At 35.5% G+C, this 18,152-nt stretch overlaps 1 protein-coding gene across 1 annotated transcript in view; it reads left to right on the top strand.

Moving 5' to 3' along the window:
• Window positions 1-10,673, top strand: part of LOC120776196 (MAP kinase-activating death domain protein) — an 86,094-nt gene extending 75,421 nt beyond the window's left edge. Inside the window, 2 exon segments of the mRNA XM_040106822.1 lie at window positions 17-63; window positions 8,809-10,673. Of these exon segments, the coding sequence (XP_039962756.1) occupies window positions 17-63; window positions 8,809-9,981 (1,220 nt within the window). The 3' untranslated portion in view covers window positions 9,982-10,673.
• The last annotated feature ends 7,479 nt before the right edge of the window (window positions 10,674-18,152 follow it).

Raw genomic sequence — 18,152 nt, 5'->3', positions numbered from 1 at the left:
TAACTCTTCATTGCAGATCCTAAAACACGGCATCTTATTCAACGAAAGTATAAATCAACTTTGGTAAGTATGAAATTTATGAAGTTAGTTTCTGTCATAAGTTTGTACAATACTTAAAGCCGCTTAGTTAAGAATATTTATGGACTTGACAATAACTTGTTTAATATAAAAACTCTGTAAATTCATACATTTTTTCAACATTTGTCACACAATTTCTCACAGTTATTTTTGTACACCATACATATACTTATATATTTTATAGTATAAATGTAATAGCAATTTGTAGGGTAAATGTAATCATCAATGCTCAGCATAAATTAACTTGTAACATACATACTTATATTCCTATACCAGTGTAAAAAATTGGTGTTGAAATAACTTCGTTAACTCAATTAAATTATCAAACCGTTTTTTCCACCCGTTTTTATACGCTCACAACATGTTGCTAAAGCTTATAATAGTTTTGTATATAGTAGCGATTGACTCGGAAAGGTTTCGTCATGCCAGCAATGAGTTTTGTGAAAAATTCTATCCTCGAAACTCTAAATACAATACGGTCAAATATTATTAGTATCCCTCCAAGCCACCTGTCGGCCACATAACCTGTTAGCTACCTAATAGCACTACCAAAGATTACTGTTGAATTTTCTATGAGTTTCTTAAAATCGAATTGACATTGCTAACCAAAACTCTCGTGTACGCGCGAACGGTCATTTCTTACTTACACACAAAGGTCTTATGCGTTGCATTGTGTGTATAAGTTATACCATGTTCAGACCGACACTTAATCACACGATTTCGGCTGTTGAGTGGTTTATCCTACTAATCCTATAATTTTATCAAGATTTCGCCATACAAAAATGACAATTCAAAATTACTTCATCGAAGTGATTTGAAACTGATCCACGCTAAATCTCTCTGTGCAACTCTGATTTTGGACCACATAGTACTTGTCAGCATTGGCAGTCTGTTACATTATCACAGCTGATTTAGACACTACAAAGTGAAAAAAATGTAAACAAACAAATTTTTTTTAAAGCAATGAATGGAATTTCAACTGAAAATCGTCTTCCCAAATGAAAAAAATGCGTCCATTATTTCCATTATATGGAAAATATTTAAAAGAAGACGGCTTTTATTTCAAAATACTATATGACAATGTTTTCTTTTGATAAATTTTAAGCGATGTGAATTCTTGAATGGCAAAAACAGCTGTTTTTTCTTATTTCCAACGGCAGTGAGAACGGTGAGAGTAGTGAGAGGTTTAAATGTAATCTAATTTTTGGTGGGAACATAGTATTAGGTTAGGTTTGATAAATAGGCAGATTTTTCGTGACGCCACGAATAAAATCACTTGTACAATTCGCTGTGATGTGCAGAACTCCAATGTATGGTTTAAATACGGCATGACGTGCGACTTTTTGCCATTTCGAAAGATATAAAGAAATTTAAAAGGTTGCCGTGTTATAAGCATAGATGACATTTAAAGCTATCCAAAAATTCGAGTTAGAGATGTGTTCCGACATTTGGGAAGTGAATTAAATCAAATATACTATTTTGAACCCGACAACATTAATGATTATTCTTTTATCAAAAACGAAAATTATCACCTCGTACATTCCAAACGCCAAATAAAAAAAATGGCTGAACGATAATACGTACACACGAATTTTAGATTTTTTTTTAAACTCATAGCACCTTAACGGAAATCTATGGTAGGACCCTCTCGCAATTACAGTTAGTTGACTTGCTGAATATACTACTGTGCCCAAAAAGGTGACATTGTATTTATTTTGAAAATTCTTTATTTATTCTTCCAAATCAATTTCATCCCCTTCAAAGTAATCTTATGCCAACGGATTTTCCAATCTTCGAAACACTGGTTGTAGTCACTTTCCGGGATGGACTTCAGTTCCGTCTTCGCTGCGGCTTGAATCTCCTCTATCGTATAAACACGGTGTCCCCGGAGCGGTCTTTTGAGCTTGGTGAACAACCAGAAGTCGCACGGCGCCAGATCAGAGGAATACGGTGGTTGCGGAACGATGTGGGTCGAGTTTTTGGCGAAATGATCACGAATTACAAGGGCAGTATGGGATGGTGCATTATCGTGGTGTAAAAAGCAAGAATTGTCTTTCCACAATTCCGGCCTTTTTAGGTGGATAGCGTTACGCAAACGACGCATAACGTTCAAATAATATTCTTTGTTTACTGTTTGACCGATTGGAAGGAATTCATAATGCACAACACCACGATAATCGAAGAAAACTGTCAACATGACCTTGATTTTTTAGCAGCTTTGGCGCAATTTTTTTGGTCTCGGTACTCTTTTGGCACGATATTCGGTCGATTGATCGGTTGTTTCAGGGTCGTAAGCATAGATCCAAGTCACATCGCCAGTTATAAAGCGTTTCATGACACCCTGATAGTCGGAAAGCATCGTTTCACACACTTCAACGCGACGCCTTTTTTCCAAAAAAAATCAATGTTTTCGGTACCAGTCGAGATTTGACGCGCTTGAGGCCCAAAACATCCTTCAAAATGGTATTGGCTGAGCTTTTCGATATGCCAACTTCATCAGCAAGGTCTCTAATTGTTAATCGACGGTTTTTCAACACCAAATCTTTGATTTGTTGAACGTGAGCTTCGTCGATTGAGGTTGATGGTCGCCCTGGACGCTCTTCGTCTTCGACACGTTCACGGCCGGCTTGGAACTCACTATACCACTTGTAAACATTTTTCTTAGACATAGCCTCATCACTAAAGGCTTTCTGCACCATCCTCAACGTATCCGCAGCAGAAAATTGATTCCGTTAACAAAATTTAATGCAAATTCTTTGCTCAACAAATTTCGACATCGCAAAAAACGAAAAACTCCCTTTTAGCAGCTCACAAAACGACATGTATCTCAAACACTAATGAATATTTTGACATGAAATTTGACATATGTAAATGTGACTGACAGTACTACCAACCTAAAAAAAAATTCTCCAAATCCTTCGGCGCGCGCAGTTTAAATTCAAATGTCGCCTTATGTTTTGGGCACAGTAGTATTTCAAGTATGTTCAATAACCCCAACCAACTTCACCTGAAGCCCAAACAGCATTAAGCCGATGAATGTATAATCAAAAATTTCGCTCTTAGAGTATCCTCACATTTTCGATTAATCACTTCCTTGCGAAAGCACCCTGGTTACTTTTATTTTCAGGATGAATAATCAACAGTGTTTTAAACACCTTCAAGGAAATTTGAGTATATTTCTGCTTACAAATAAAACGAATAAAACGAATGGCATGAGAAATTAGAAAAAGACTTCGAATCAGTTAATAAGCTAACTACTAACTTATTTGCAACAGGTTATCTATTTTTTTTGTATAAAAAAATGCTTTTAAGATTATATTTCGAAGACAGTTTATATGTATGTAATTTAGAAATATTAAAAATTAATATTATTTTTCACCTTTTATTATTTATTGTGTATCTTTCTTTCATATATTTATATGCATACTCACACTACTGTCACCACCACCACCATCACAACCACAACCAACAACACCAATTAACTATATTCGTACATAATCACATCACAATCAAAACATAACCGTTATTATAATCGTGTGTGTGTGTGTTTTCTGCATGTGCTTGTACATATGTAACTCATTGCGCTCTTTGAAAATGTTGCATTAAATTTCGCTACACAAACTTACATATCTTCACATTTTCAACGAACAACAAAAAATTCCTATGAACATCGTCATAAAAAAAACAACAACAACCTGGAATAAAAGGTGCCAGTTGAGCACATACTCATTTATTTCACACGTATACTCTCGATCGCTTACGAATTGCATCTCCAAAAATTGCAAACCGGCGCAGTAGTATTATTTGAAGAGCCCCTGATAGGTACTGAGGCGATTGAAGTGGTAGATGAGCCGCAGTTGGAAGTAATTGAGCTGGCCGAGATCGTTGAGCAGGTAAAAACTGTCGAGCTGACTACAGCCGCTGAGCAGATGGAAGCTACAAAAACGGTTGAAGCTGCCACGTCGGTTGAAACTAATGAGCAAACAAAAGCTACTGAGCAGGTGAAAGCTACTGAGCACGTCAAAGTTACTGAGCAGGTGAACGCTGCTAAGCAGGCGACAACGAAAGTGCAGGTTATAGTTACAGAGCACGTCGAGGTTACTGAGCTGGTGGAAGTTACAGAGCAGGTGGAAGCTATTAAGCTAAATAAAGATACTGAACCAGTCGAAGCTTCTAAGTTGACTAGAGCTAACCAACTAAAAGAAAACGATAAGATAGCTATTAAACCGATAGAAGTCGATGAACAAACAAAAACAGTTGAGCGCGTGCAAATTACGGAGCAGGTGGCAGTTACTGAACTGGCAAAAGCTATTGAGGAGGTGAAAAAAATTAAGTTAACCACAGCTACTGCGCAGGAGAAAACCATTAAATCGACGAAAGGTGCTAAGCCAATGGAAGTTGACGAGCAAACAGAAGCAACTGAGCAGTCGAAAGCCATTGAGCAAGAGAAAGCTACTGAGCAGAAGGAAGTCACTTTGCAGGCGAAAATTACTGAGCAGTCAGAAGTTCTTGAAGAGGAGAAAGCTGCTAGGTCAGTGAAAGCAACGCAGCAGGCGAAAGTTACTGAACAGGTGAATGCTACCGAGTTGGTGAAATCTGCTGAGCAGACGAAAGCTAACGGACAAGCGAAAGCACCCGAGCAAGTGAAAGCTTCCAAGCAGGAGAAAGCTCTTGAGCAGAAGAAAGCTCCTGAGCATGCGAAAGCTCCCGAGCAGGCGAAAGCTCTTGAGCAGAAGAAAGCTCCCGAGCAGTCGAATGCTCCCGAGCAGATGAAAGCTCCCGAGCAGGCGAAAGCTCCCGAGCAGTCGAAAGCTCCCGAGCAGATGAAAGCAGCCAAAAAGGCGAAAGTCCTTGAATAGGTAAAACCTCCCGAGCAAACGAAAAACTATTAATCATGCAAAATCAAATAAACGACTTCAAGCTGCCGAGTCTGTGGAAGCTATTAAACATTTGGAAACTACGCAGCAAGACGAATACTAAAAGCAAAGCCGTTCTTCGTCAGGAATTAGTAGGAATTAAACTTAAAAAAATTTTCGCACTGTGATACATCTGAAAGGCAACTAGTTTAAGATATTTGCAGTCTACATCTTACGTCAATTCTTGAAGTAGCACGTACATCAATATATATTTATTAAAAACAATTATGTAAAAATGAAAAATGCTGCCTCATTTTGTGCCGAGTTTATTTTATTTACAATTATACAATCCACACACTGAAAACAAAATCTTAATTATCTCAATATTACATGTATATTAAGCGTTGCTGCTTTTAATGCCAAGCATAAATATAAAACAATCACAAAAAAGGTCTTATTAAAAATAATAAAAATAAAAAAATATTTTTAAAAATTATTTAAAATAAAGTTGAAAAGTGAATTAATAGAACTCAAAAAGCGTGAAAAATATTATATATAATTAAGTAGTCTGCTTGCCGTGTGTATAGCTTTTATATTACTCTTGTGTTATTATTAAATAAATGCTATTCAAAATTGTTTCTAAAACACAAGAAAGCTAAAAATGTGTTTTCTTATATAAATTTGTACATATGTGTTTGTGCACACGCATCTTTGTACATATGGGTGCATATGTTTGTAAATATAATTTTCAAGAGCTTCATTTGCATTTCTACTGTGGAAATTTTGAATGTATATATCAGGGATTTTGATTCAGAACTAATGTAACGCTGAGCATTAAATTTTGTTTTATTCCATAAATTATAAAAGTAATAAAAAATATAAATTTTTACAAAAAATAGTAACTTTGTTAATATATTATACTATAGTAGCGCCTTTCTGATGCGCAATTAAATATTTTTCTTATTTTTTGACGTAAACACCGCTTACGCAGTTATAGCCGAACCGAAATGAGCCATGAAGCAATATTTTCGATATACAATATTACGATGTTATGACATTTAACTTTATGTTGTTGTTATAATATTCAATTTTAATATTGATTTTGACATTAGTTTTGAAAGTCCGGCAACACTGCTGTTTTAATGTGAAATTGGCATTTTTCGACGTCCCTAAAGATATTGCTCGTAAGTTTTTATTTTAATTTCTGATAGATACAGATTACAGTTATTTTTAGTATCTTTCAGTCTCAGTAGTCTAGCTCAGTAGTCTCTTCCTTTCAGATTACAGTTCTTGTTTCCTCTTTTTAGTCTCTTTCAGAGAAAGTTCACTTTGCTGACACTTACATTAGGTTAGGTTAGTCTGGTAGTCTCGTGACCTACGCATAACCCAGTTTTGGTCCTTACCAATGATATTGACTCTCTAAAAGTTGTCATCCATCTACGTACATCAGTTTTTATTGTTCTTCCTCTTCTTTTTTCATTATATTACTTATAGTGTCGAAATATAAGTAATATAATCGTCTGTTGACGACTTTTTCATGATTTTATATGTATTTCTAAGAGTGAGTTCCTCCTTCTGGTAATATATATAAGGGGGTATTCTAGTCTAGAGGCTCGAAAGTAGCACTAGATATTTTCATTATCCGTTTTTTTATCATTTGCTTATTAAACTTAGAAGAGTACACAAAATAAATTTCAAAAAAAAAAAATTTTCATCGAGTTAAGCGTCCTTGAAGAAAAGGGGGGGAAAAAGAGGCCGTGTCCTCGTCGCCATGATTTCTACAGTTGTCGTCATCTGAAAAATAAAACAATGACAGATTCTTAATGAGTACGAATGTCCCTATGTCATGAAGCAGCAAAACTAAAAAAAAAAATATTTCATAAAATGGCGGCTACTCAAAAAAAAGGTCGATTTTTGCACTAATTTTTCAATTTTGTCAATTTTTTTTTTAAATATTGTAAATTTCAAATTTTTGTTGCTTCTAGTGATAGAGATATATTTAAAGAATATTCATGCCAAATTTCAAATAAATCGACTGATTAGAACTTGAGAAACTTGAGATATCAAAAAAAGGAGTTTTGAGAAAAACGTTTAAAGTTTTACATTATACGATATTCGCTCAATCGGTCTAGTTGCCACGTCACTAAAACGGCTATAACTAAATAATTTGAGTTTTGAAAAATCCTTTTAGGGAGATATTTTTGAATATCAAAACTATCGAATTATGAAAAAAATGTTCGATTTTTTCGAATTTCTAGACTAGAATACCCCCTAAATATATTCAAATTCCTCATATAAGTGTCATAAATACATACATAGTCGAATATACATTTGTACATATGTATGTATACGTATATACATATGTTCCATAAATAGAGAAATAAAATAAAATTGCACACCTTCCAACCTGGAGATAAACAACTTTCTTGAAGTTGCTTTAAAAGATAATAATTTTTGGTTAAATTGATTCAGTATGATATTAATCCAGATTTTACTGATATTTTTTTTCTGACAGATTTTAATATCTTTAGGCTAATTTTTAATACTTGCTAAATTAATAGAACAAATATTTTTTTAAGTTTCTTTTGCGACTTACCTTATGAGAGTAGTCTGTCATACCGCAGACAGAAAATATAACGGTATTATCAGCATATTCGCTGATGTGTCATTTTAAAGTCTGTTGTTACAAAACTACTGTGAAAGACGAGTAAAGTTGAGAAAAGTAGTAGAATCTAATGGTTTTACAAAAATTTACTTCTGAAATCTTATAAACGATTTTAAAAATGTCAGCAGAGGCCTAAAGTTTTGAAAATAAGTTTTGAGGTCCTACTATATTATTTTTGATATTCAGCGAAACCGCTAGATTATGTACATACACTTCGAGAATAATATTAAGATTTCAAAATTATTTAATCCTGGCCAACAGAGCTTGGCTAATGAATTGCATGCCCATAGACCAAAAACAGCCAAATTAATATCTTCCGTGGCCTAGTTATGTATATCTGAATCAAATTTTATGTTATGATGTTTTTTAGGAGAGGATGTACATATGTATGTGTATAAAGCAGAATTATTTGATTCAAGTATAGAAGTATTTAGAGCATTTTTGTGTTCATCGACTTGAAAAATATTTCTTTTAAAATATTGCATATCTTGTCCACTCTGTCAAAATATACGGACCATATATTAGTAAAGTATAATTCAAGGGTAAGAGAAATTGTGTATTTTTTGTAACTCACTACTTCTTCTCCTTTTTTTAATTTTACTCACATGCTGAAATATAAGTCAAAATATAAGGAACATGTGCCAATAATATACATGAACCACTCAGAGACTTAAGTACTTAATAAAGGCGAAGATATGAAGATATGAGAGTAAATTACACACTCACAAAGATCATAATATTCTGTATCTCCCACTAGCGCCATAAGCGCTCAAAGAAAATATTAACAAATTATGTTTCCACTGAGTTTCTTCTGTTTGAGAGTTTTTAAGACCAGAACTTTGAGACTTTATATATGACTTTAGGGTTGTGGAGCATATCCACGAAAAAGTCCCTTTTGAAGAAAAGTAAATAATACAATTAAGCTTATGTTTTAAACTCCAATTTATAATTAAGATAACTCAAACTGTACAATTTAAACTAAGATAAAAGAAAAAATAAAGAATAAGAAATACAAAATTCTAAAATAAGAAACAATGTCCAAGCACTTCATTTTTTTCGGCTCTAGCTAAACCTTCATTACAAAAACAGAATTTCCTTATTTCCAAACAGAAATGCAAATGACCTTAGTTTGTTCAAAATAAACACATGCATTTAATAAGTACCACGTACCGTTACTAAAAATGTTTTCAATTTTCTCACTTCTCCAAGGCGGACCAGATTTGCTATGCGGTCTTGTGCGTTTTCTCTTATGTCGCCGCCGGGCAGGAGCAGAAGAAGAATCCCGTTGTTATCACGCCTCAAATACAGGACATACACGCACAGCAGAAACAACAGCACGCACAACAGCAAAAGCAATTACAACAACAACAACACCAACAGCAGCAGCAGCAACCGCATCCGAGCAGCAGCGGCGCTACCAGTCCACGCGCCTCGATGGCCAAGCAAACAGCAGTGGCAACAACAACGCCCAGCAACAAGTCGCCATCATTGGCAACAACACATCTGCCACCACAACAGGGCACTGGTAAGAATGCTACAATCACCATACGTCACACGATGCCAATGCAAAAGCCGACGGTGACAACGGCCACGGTGCAGCCACAGGCGAAGCTGCCGCATGCCGCATACGCCTCGCCAGCCACAATCACCGCTGCGCCCATGCAAACAGCAAGCGCGACAGGCAGCACAATGCAACAACAACATCACCCACAATCGAACTATCCACAAGTGTCACCCGTTTCTCCATTACAACAACATGCACATCAATATGCACAACAACACCAACCAACGCCACCAACTCAGCATGTGCCCAGCCACAGTCCAGTTAGCCGCACCAGCAGCAGTGGCAGCACAACTGGCCCCTTACCGCAATTGCCGCCGCGCGTACCCTCACAAACCTCCACCGAGAGTCAGCACTCCTCACCACCAATTGGCAAAACGCGCGGCTTACCTGCTGGACCGCCACCAGCCATACCGCCACGCAGCGGCGCCATGGCACGCGCTGGTTCCTTGCAAGTACATTCCTCCGCAGCGGCGGCGGCAACGTCCTCAGCCGCTAGCAACGCTTTAACGGGCGCACGTAACTTTGTACGCCAAATTTCAGCAAGTTCCACGCCACCACAGTACACACCGCAGGCACCGCCGCCCTTCGTAATACCCAAGCGGCGCACCTCGTTGTCGCGCGCCTCCTCGGTTGCGTGTACGGGTGCGGCAGGTGCAACCCCAACGGGTTCAGTGGGCGCTATGGGCGGTCAACGACCCTCATATGGCAGTGTGAACATGGGCATGTCCCAGCAACAGCAACCGCAGCATACTTCTTACCAGCCACAACATGGTGAGCAGCAACAATCGCCAGGTGCCAGCGGCGCCAACAAACACTGACGAAGGAGCTCCTTCTTTCGTTTTAGCGGCAGCAGCGGTGGCGGTGGTGGTCATGCGGGCGTTGAACCACAACCACGTGAGGTCTGCCGCACCATTTGTATGCCATGGCTCTGAAAAAGTGACACAGAACGGGTAACAAACGCCAGCAAGCGTTGGCTGCTAAACTTTTCCGCTACATAGATGAGCTTTATTATTGGCATACACAAATCGATGCAGCTACCCTGCAGGAAAATATCACTAGCTAATGGTTTTTTCGTGAATTACGAGAGACAAGTTTCGAATTAAGTTAAAAGTTCAAAAAGTTTTCAAATTTTTACACGAATTATTCGACTAGTACATTATAAAGCGTGTCTGACTAGATGCAGAAATTAACAGAAATATCGCTATATAGGCGCTTATATAGTGTGGTTTTGAAAAAAGTCGTTTTTAGCTATTTTTAAACTATATATAAACCTTTCCAAATAAAAGAAAAACTTATAGCAAGGCGTAGATTCTAGGCAATCGACAAACTCTTGGAAATATATCTACTAGTTTATCTTTAAAGAGTTCTGCATATGTGACATAAGTCTCTAAAATCTGATTCCTAAAATTGTGGTCGACAAGATTTCATGTTTAATCTAGTACTATATAAAGAATTCTGTGAAAAGTAGATTGCTGTAAAATTTCTCGTAGCTACCGAGCAACAATTCCCAATTATTTGTATTTAATTTTCGATGTTTTTTTAAATAACTTTTCTTACTTATGTTATTGTACAAACTAGGTATGACAATTAAGAAATGATACTGATTCCACAAAAACCGTATATTTGAAAATTTTCTACAACTCTGCCATCCCTTTCAAAGTAGTCCCTTTAGGCAGCTATACAGCGATTTCTGCGCGTTTTCTATGCTTCGTAACATTTCTGGAACGCTTCGACTGGGATGTCCGCGAGTACCCTCGTCACGGCCGCCTGGATGTCCGTAATCGACTTAAAATGGGTTCCTTTGACTACCGATTTTGTTTTAGGAAACAAAAAAAGTAACAGGGTGACATGTCGGGCGAATGAGGCGGCTGTTGCAACATGGCGATCCCTTTAGAGGCCAAATACTGGGACACGCTGAGGGCGGTGTGGCATGGCGCGTTGTCGTGATGAAGAATCCAGTTACGAGCGTTGTCTGGGCGCACCTTGTTGACTCGTTTTCGCAATCTTTCGAGTACTTGGCAATAGTAGACTTGATTCACAGCTTTCCCTGGTGGAACGAATTCTCTGTGGACGATTCCATGGCTATCAAAAAGACAATAATCATCGCGGAGACAACCATTGAGCTTTGGGCACGACTAAGAGCACTATCACCATACACTCTTACAATTTTAGCGTACGTTTCCGAAGCTGTTTCGCCCAATCTGGCGCAAAATTTTATCGCGACGCGTTGCTCTTGATTTCGTTTTTCCATTTTCGTGACGAGCACTACAAACACACGTTTACTCAACTTGACGCATACATATATCAATGGAGAGGGGAGGGATGCCGGAAAAAGAGAAAGGGAATTTCAAGGTCACAGGTTTGCCACAAGCGCGGCAATAAAATCAGTCTCATTACTTAGTTGTCAAACCTCGTATGTACATATGTCGTAAGTTAATTGGTCTAAACTATACTCTTTCTAGAAATTTCATCGAACTTGCACTTAACACGCAAAGTACTATTTCTCCTAGAATCGCCTTTAATGCTCGATGTATACAGGACTTAAAAAGTTATGTTTTTGAAATATCTTTCATTTCTTAGCAAATTCAGTAATAGTCAAATCTCCTGACTGAAGGTTCAAAGTATGTTATAAGCAGTACTCATGGTTTATGTAAGGGAAGTTCCACCACTCTGCTGACAAAAATTGTTTGAATTACTGTATACATTAGGGTGATTCAAAAAAAAATTTTATTTTTTTCGTTTGGTACTCGTAAAAATAGGTTCCTAGACACCTCCAAGAAAGCCTCTCCAAACATGAGTTTTTAATTGTAACGGGAAGGTCCTCCTACATACAGTTGTATATTTTTTGTTATTATCAGATAAAAAAATCTATATCTCGCTTCCAACTACTTGAAAAAACATCTTGTTCCTTAGATTTTGTAGGAAATTGAATGCTCTACAAAAAAGGTCTACTATGATTTTTTCGTAGACCCAACCGTTTAAAAGATATTAACGGTTGAAGTTTGATTATTTTTGGGAAAATTTTTTATTTCTTATGAATTTTATAACTCAATGAAAAAAAATTATTATGAATGATGAAACTCATAGTTTTGTAGGAAATTTACTGCTCTATAAAAATGGTCTTATATGATTTTTCGATTGAGTTAAGCGTTTACGAGATATTCATCGTCAAACATCAATGCATATTAAGGTGGATCAAAAAAAAAGTTTATTTTTTTTCGTTTGGTACTCTGAAAAATAGGTTCCTAGACACCTCTAAGAAAGCCTATAAGTTTCATTTACACATGATTTACAAAATTTATAGTTCCTTTATATTTTATATATTATATATAAATCATATATAATGAAATATTAAATCTATTTTTAATGAGTTTTGAGTAACGTTAACGCACACAAATTAACCGAAACGTTATCTCTTTTGAGTAACGTGAAAATACATAAAGTAACCGAAATATCGTTATATAGTTTGTGCAGAAAGTGAAAGAATTTCAAACCTTTTTATAAAAGCGTGTAAAAAATATTTAATATTCAAAAAACGAAATTTACAAATAAACAATTTGAGCATGAAACAAATATAACAAAAATTAAAAGCCTAAAAAAGAAAAACTCATATACTAAACATAATTATCTGATATATAAAAGGTGATCCATTTTGAGATGCACAATTGTTTTAAAGAAGAGCACATAAACTTCAAATTTAGTGGGAAATGCTTATTATCATTCGAAATAACATGCTTTGGCCTCTTCAAAATATTGGCCGCGGCTACATCTTAGATGGTCCATCCTTTGAGTCCAATTTTCTATGTCTCGTTCGGGCATTTCAACCAGAAACTGGCGAATGGCATGTGTAATGTTTTGCTACTGACCTGAATCTAAGAGTGATTGTATGCATAGACTCTAGACTTTACATATCCCCACAGAAAAAAGTCCAACGGTGTGATATCACATAATCTTGGTGGCCAAATGACCGCCCCAAAACGTGAAATTATCTGCTCACCGAAGTGTTCTCACAATAAATCTATTGATTGATGCGCTGTGTAAGAAGTGGCACCTTTTTTTTGAAACCAAAAGTCACTGAGATTACGAGCTTCAATTTCAGATATCGTGTGGTTTATTCGGTCGTATATTAACCAATAATATGGTGTTGCGAATAGTACGCTCAGTAGGCCGATTATGTTGACCATGAGTAGAGCAAAGCGCGCGAAACACATTTCAGAGAGCACGCGAATTTCCGAACTAAAGTTGAACGATTTGTAAACTTTATTCAGGCGTAAGTCTTTCATGATGAAATGCCAAACAATACCGAACAAAAATAACAATAAAAGTTTGACACGACTCATACGTGATCTGTCAATAAAAGGCTATTGAAAAAAGTACCTCTACTTGGATCACTAGTTTTGAGTAAAAACACAGCATCAGTAAAAAAATGTTTCAACTTTACTTGACAGAAACTTGAAAATAAAAAAATTATGATTTTAAAAGTAATGACTGTTTGTGTTGATCAAGTTCCAGCCGCAGCTTTCTGATTTATCTAAAATCATTCGGAAAAAACAAAAAAATTAATTTAATAAAAGAAAATCTTGTACCCAATCGAACTTTTTTGAAATTAACAAAATGGCGGTTTCATGACATTTTTCCTAATTTTCGGGAAACTGTTGTTTTTTATTGCTTATAACAAAACTTTGGATCAGACTCTAGTTATACCCTGAACAGGGTATATTAAGTTTGTCACGAAATATGTAACACCCAGAAAGACGCGTCGGAGACTCTATAAAGTGTATATATAAATGATCAGTATGTTGAGCTGAGTCGATTTAACCATGTCCGTCCGTCTGTATATATACGAACTAGTCCCTCAGTTTTTAAGATATCCTTTTGAAATTTTGCAAATCGGACACCTATAACATATACCTGCCATATAAAGTGAACGATCGGAATCAAGTTCTTGTATGGAAAACTTTCACATTTGACAATGTATCTTCACCAAATTTGGTACAGATTATTTTCTAAGGCAACAATGTATTCTCCGAAAAAATTGTTCAAATCGGATTACTATAGCATATAGCTTCCATACAAACTGAACACATAGTTACTAAAAGAAATGCACCTGTGAAGGGCATATTAGCTTGAGTGCAGTCGAATTTAACGTTTTTTCTTGTTTTTAGTATAAAATTTTACCATAGGCGCTGCCACGGACCCTTATTTTGTCTACAACCTTTACAGAACTGCAATTCGATAAACTTAGTGGAACTAGTATGCAGCAGGAACAAGCGATAAAATTGTATGAAAATTGTATGATGCAAGTAAAAACAAAGAAATATTGCTCTTATATGTATGTAAATCGAATAACTATTTACCGTGTACCATGTACAAGTAACAGATATGTATGTATGTTCCATAACCAGCTTTAATATCAATGTTATCTGTTACAGAGAAAGAAAGAGCGCTAAACTCAAGAGTATTACTTAATATTGCAAGCAGAACCGGTTACATTGAGAAAACAAAAATAACAATTTTTTGTTAGTTGTGCTATATAGAGTTGGCAATACAAATAACTAGCAATCGAAATGTTATCGCATAACAACAGCAGAATCTAACTAAAAAAGCTATCAAAAATATATAAAAGTATATTCTATATACTATGTATGGTACGTGGATGCAAATACGGTACTTATATTTGAAGTTATTAAACGATTTCCATGGTTTGAAGCTTGTGACTATGTATAAACATAAATATATATCTAAACATTTGCATTTATTTTCGATTAATTTCGATTATTCGCTTATTTTGATTAAACTTCCTATTTGAAAGTATTATATATTTATATTTCAAAGCTAATAATAATGACTAAACAATTTGTTGTTGTTCGCTGTAAGCGTGTATATTAAAAAAATACTAATTATGTATCGAAAGTCGATAATAACACATTTATAGTAGTTAAACTAATGAGCACAAACTGAAAATCAATTGAAGGCAATCTAGATAGGGAATGTATGTATGTATGTTATGCAATTAACTAAATGTAAATACTTGTAATTGAATTTAATGTAAATTTTGTCCATGTACAATTACTATTAATACTACAAGCTTTGTTGAAGAAAACATAAATTACACAAGAATAATAAAACAAATAACAAAATATTATTGTAAAAAACACCAAAAACATAATAATATTTAGGAAAATAGTTTAAAAATGTAATTAAAAAGTGAGAATATAATTCAAAAATGTAACAAAAATTAATAAAATTCATGAAATTAATTGAAAAGTTAAACAAAAAATATTAAATAGTTTAAAGCTTACACAAATAGTAAAAATTAACAAATTAAAAATTAAACAAAAGTTAATAAAAATTAAAAAATATTAAATAAAATTAAAAAAAAATAAAATAAAATAATTCAAAAATTAAAAAATAACTATAAAATGCAGAAAAAACTCATAAGCATATAAAGTCTAAAGATCACAACAAATACATATTATTCAACAAACGTAAAGCTTTGCAAAGGAATTGTCAGGGACAGCCAGCTAATTGAAACATTGAGAATTGAGTATAAAAGAAACAAATCGAAAGCGCTGGCAACGCCGAGATTGTCTAAACAAATATACACCATTTATAATTAACTAAGTTTACACTACGCGTCACAAGTGTAGCACTCAATTGACTAAACAATAAAATTAAAATTGATTACTGTATATCACTACCAAACAAAGGGCACCGCAAAAATTTATAGCATTAGTGTTTTTGTTTATCGATTCCATGTATGTATGTACTATATGTTAAAAGACAAACTTGTTTCATTGTTAACTGTATTTAATAAAAAAAAAATTGTTCAAAGTTTAAATTAGCATAATATTAGTAAAAAATGGAGTTCAAATATCAACATATAACATTATTGAATGTATTTTTTAAAGAAATAAAGAAAACGCTGAAATGCCGTTAGCCGGAAGATCATATAATTACTAATGTATACAATACACATCTCAAATGTAACAATAAATATTATTTAAATAAAACAAAAATTAATTAAAAACGATTGTTTTGTTGTTAATAAAGAGTATACGAGGTGTGTTCAAAAAGTATCGCGAATTTCGAATTTTTTGTGGCGTTATGTTGGTACTCATGTCTCTCACTTATGCCGACAAGCTCGGCCATTTTGAATGTTCCTTTAATTGCTGACAGCTGCTTTGCTTGCACGTGTTTTGGACTTCGATTTTTACCTATTCAAAAAAATGGATCAAAGAACCTGTATCAAATTTTGTGTGAAAAACGAAATTAAGTGCGCGGATGCATTCAGAATGTTGACTGTGTCATACGGAGAAGCTACCTTGGATCGAACAACGTTTATCGGTGGTACAAAATGTTCTCAGAAGGCCGAGAAGATGTGAACGACGAAGAGCGTGCCGGACGCCCGAGCACTTCAACAACAGACGAAAAAATTAATGAAGTGGAGAAAATGGTATTGGCCAATCGTCGAATCACCGTTAGAGAAGTTGCTGAGGACCTAAACATATCGATTGGCAAGTTACACGCAATTTGCGCCAAGCAATCCGCCAGAAACGCCCGGATTTGTGGAAGAACAAAAAGTGGCTTTTGCACCACGATAACGCCCCTGCTCACACATCGTTGCTTGTCGCGACTTTTTGGCCAAAAACAATACACTAATGATGCCGCAGCCACCGTATTCCCCAGATCTGGCCCCCTGTGACCTTTTCTTGTTCCCTAAACTGAAGAGGCCCATGAAAGGACGACGTTACGCTTCTCTTGACGAGATAAAGACGGCATCGAAGGAGGAGCTGGAGAAGATTAAAAAATATGATTTTTTGAACTGCTTCGAAGTTTGGAAAAACCGTTGGCACAAGTGTAAAATATCTCATGGGGATTACTTTGAAGGGGACAAAATAGATATTCATGAATAAATAAATAATTTTTGAAAAAAACAAAGTTTGCGATACTTTTTGAACACACCTTGTATTAAACAATTACCCGCATAATCAGCTGTGCATTATCTGATATAATGGGAGAAAATCGAACATGATATAAGAGAGTTTGCGGCTCCGTTCCCATGCCAGTTGAGTTTAAGTAACCAGAACCAACAAGGATTTTTATTCGATCAAGGGCTGTTAAGGAAAGAGACAACTTGTACTGGAGCTATGAGCTATAAACAAATCCCGTTCATGTCATCATGACTTATGTAGAAATCTTATTGTTTAACTCATTTTTGGTAGTAAGTGAATTTTCGAATAGAAAAAAATCTCCCAATTTATTTTCAGCGAGTATTTGCCGCGATTTGTGTGCAGGAAAAATCGCTTAGGGACAGAAGCGAAGAATAAGGTAGACGCAAAGGGTTTTCTGCCCCACTATGCAATTTGGCCATTGCTGTGTCTATAACTCTAGTCGAAAAAGCCTTTTCGTATTTCTAATCAAATTTCAACTTATTTTTTTATAGTATATTTATAATGATCTTTAATGAACCAAATATGTACCATTTTGTTTGACCACTTTTTGCCGTTTTTCTGCTACATACATTATTCCATCAACGTAAAACTTTTCTGGTTTCTCGGCGTAAAACTGCGACAAGTAATTTTCACAGGCTTCTCTTGAAGCCAACTTTACTCCATTAAGGGAGTTCTGCATTGACCGAAACAAATGGTAGTCCGATGGTGGATGCATAAAAACTTCCCAGCCATACTCTCCCAGTTTTTGCCTAGTCATCAAAGATGTGTGTGGTCTAGCGTTGTACTGATGGAAGACGAAGCTCTTTCTGTTGATCAGTTCTGGCCGTTTTTTTCGATTGCTTGCTTCAATCTCATCAGCTGTTGGCAGTAAAATGAATCAATCGTTCGACCAGGCTGGAGCAGCTCATAGTGTATGATTCCTTTCTAATCTCACTCAGCATAATAATTCCAGGCGTCAATTCTGGCTTTCCGACCATTTGTTGAGCTTTGCCACGCTTGAACCATGGTCTGTTCGCACATTATTGTTGTAATTG

This window comes from Bactrocera tryoni, chromosome 4 (genome assembly GCF_016617805.1).
Source record: "Bactrocera tryoni isolate S06 chromosome 4, CSIRO_BtryS06_freeze2, whole genome shotgun sequence".
Taxonomy (NCBI): Eukaryota; Metazoa; Arthropoda; class Insecta; order Diptera; family Tephritidae; genus Bactrocera; species Bactrocera tryoni.
This window is presented reverse-complemented; position numbering and strand designations above follow the sequence as displayed.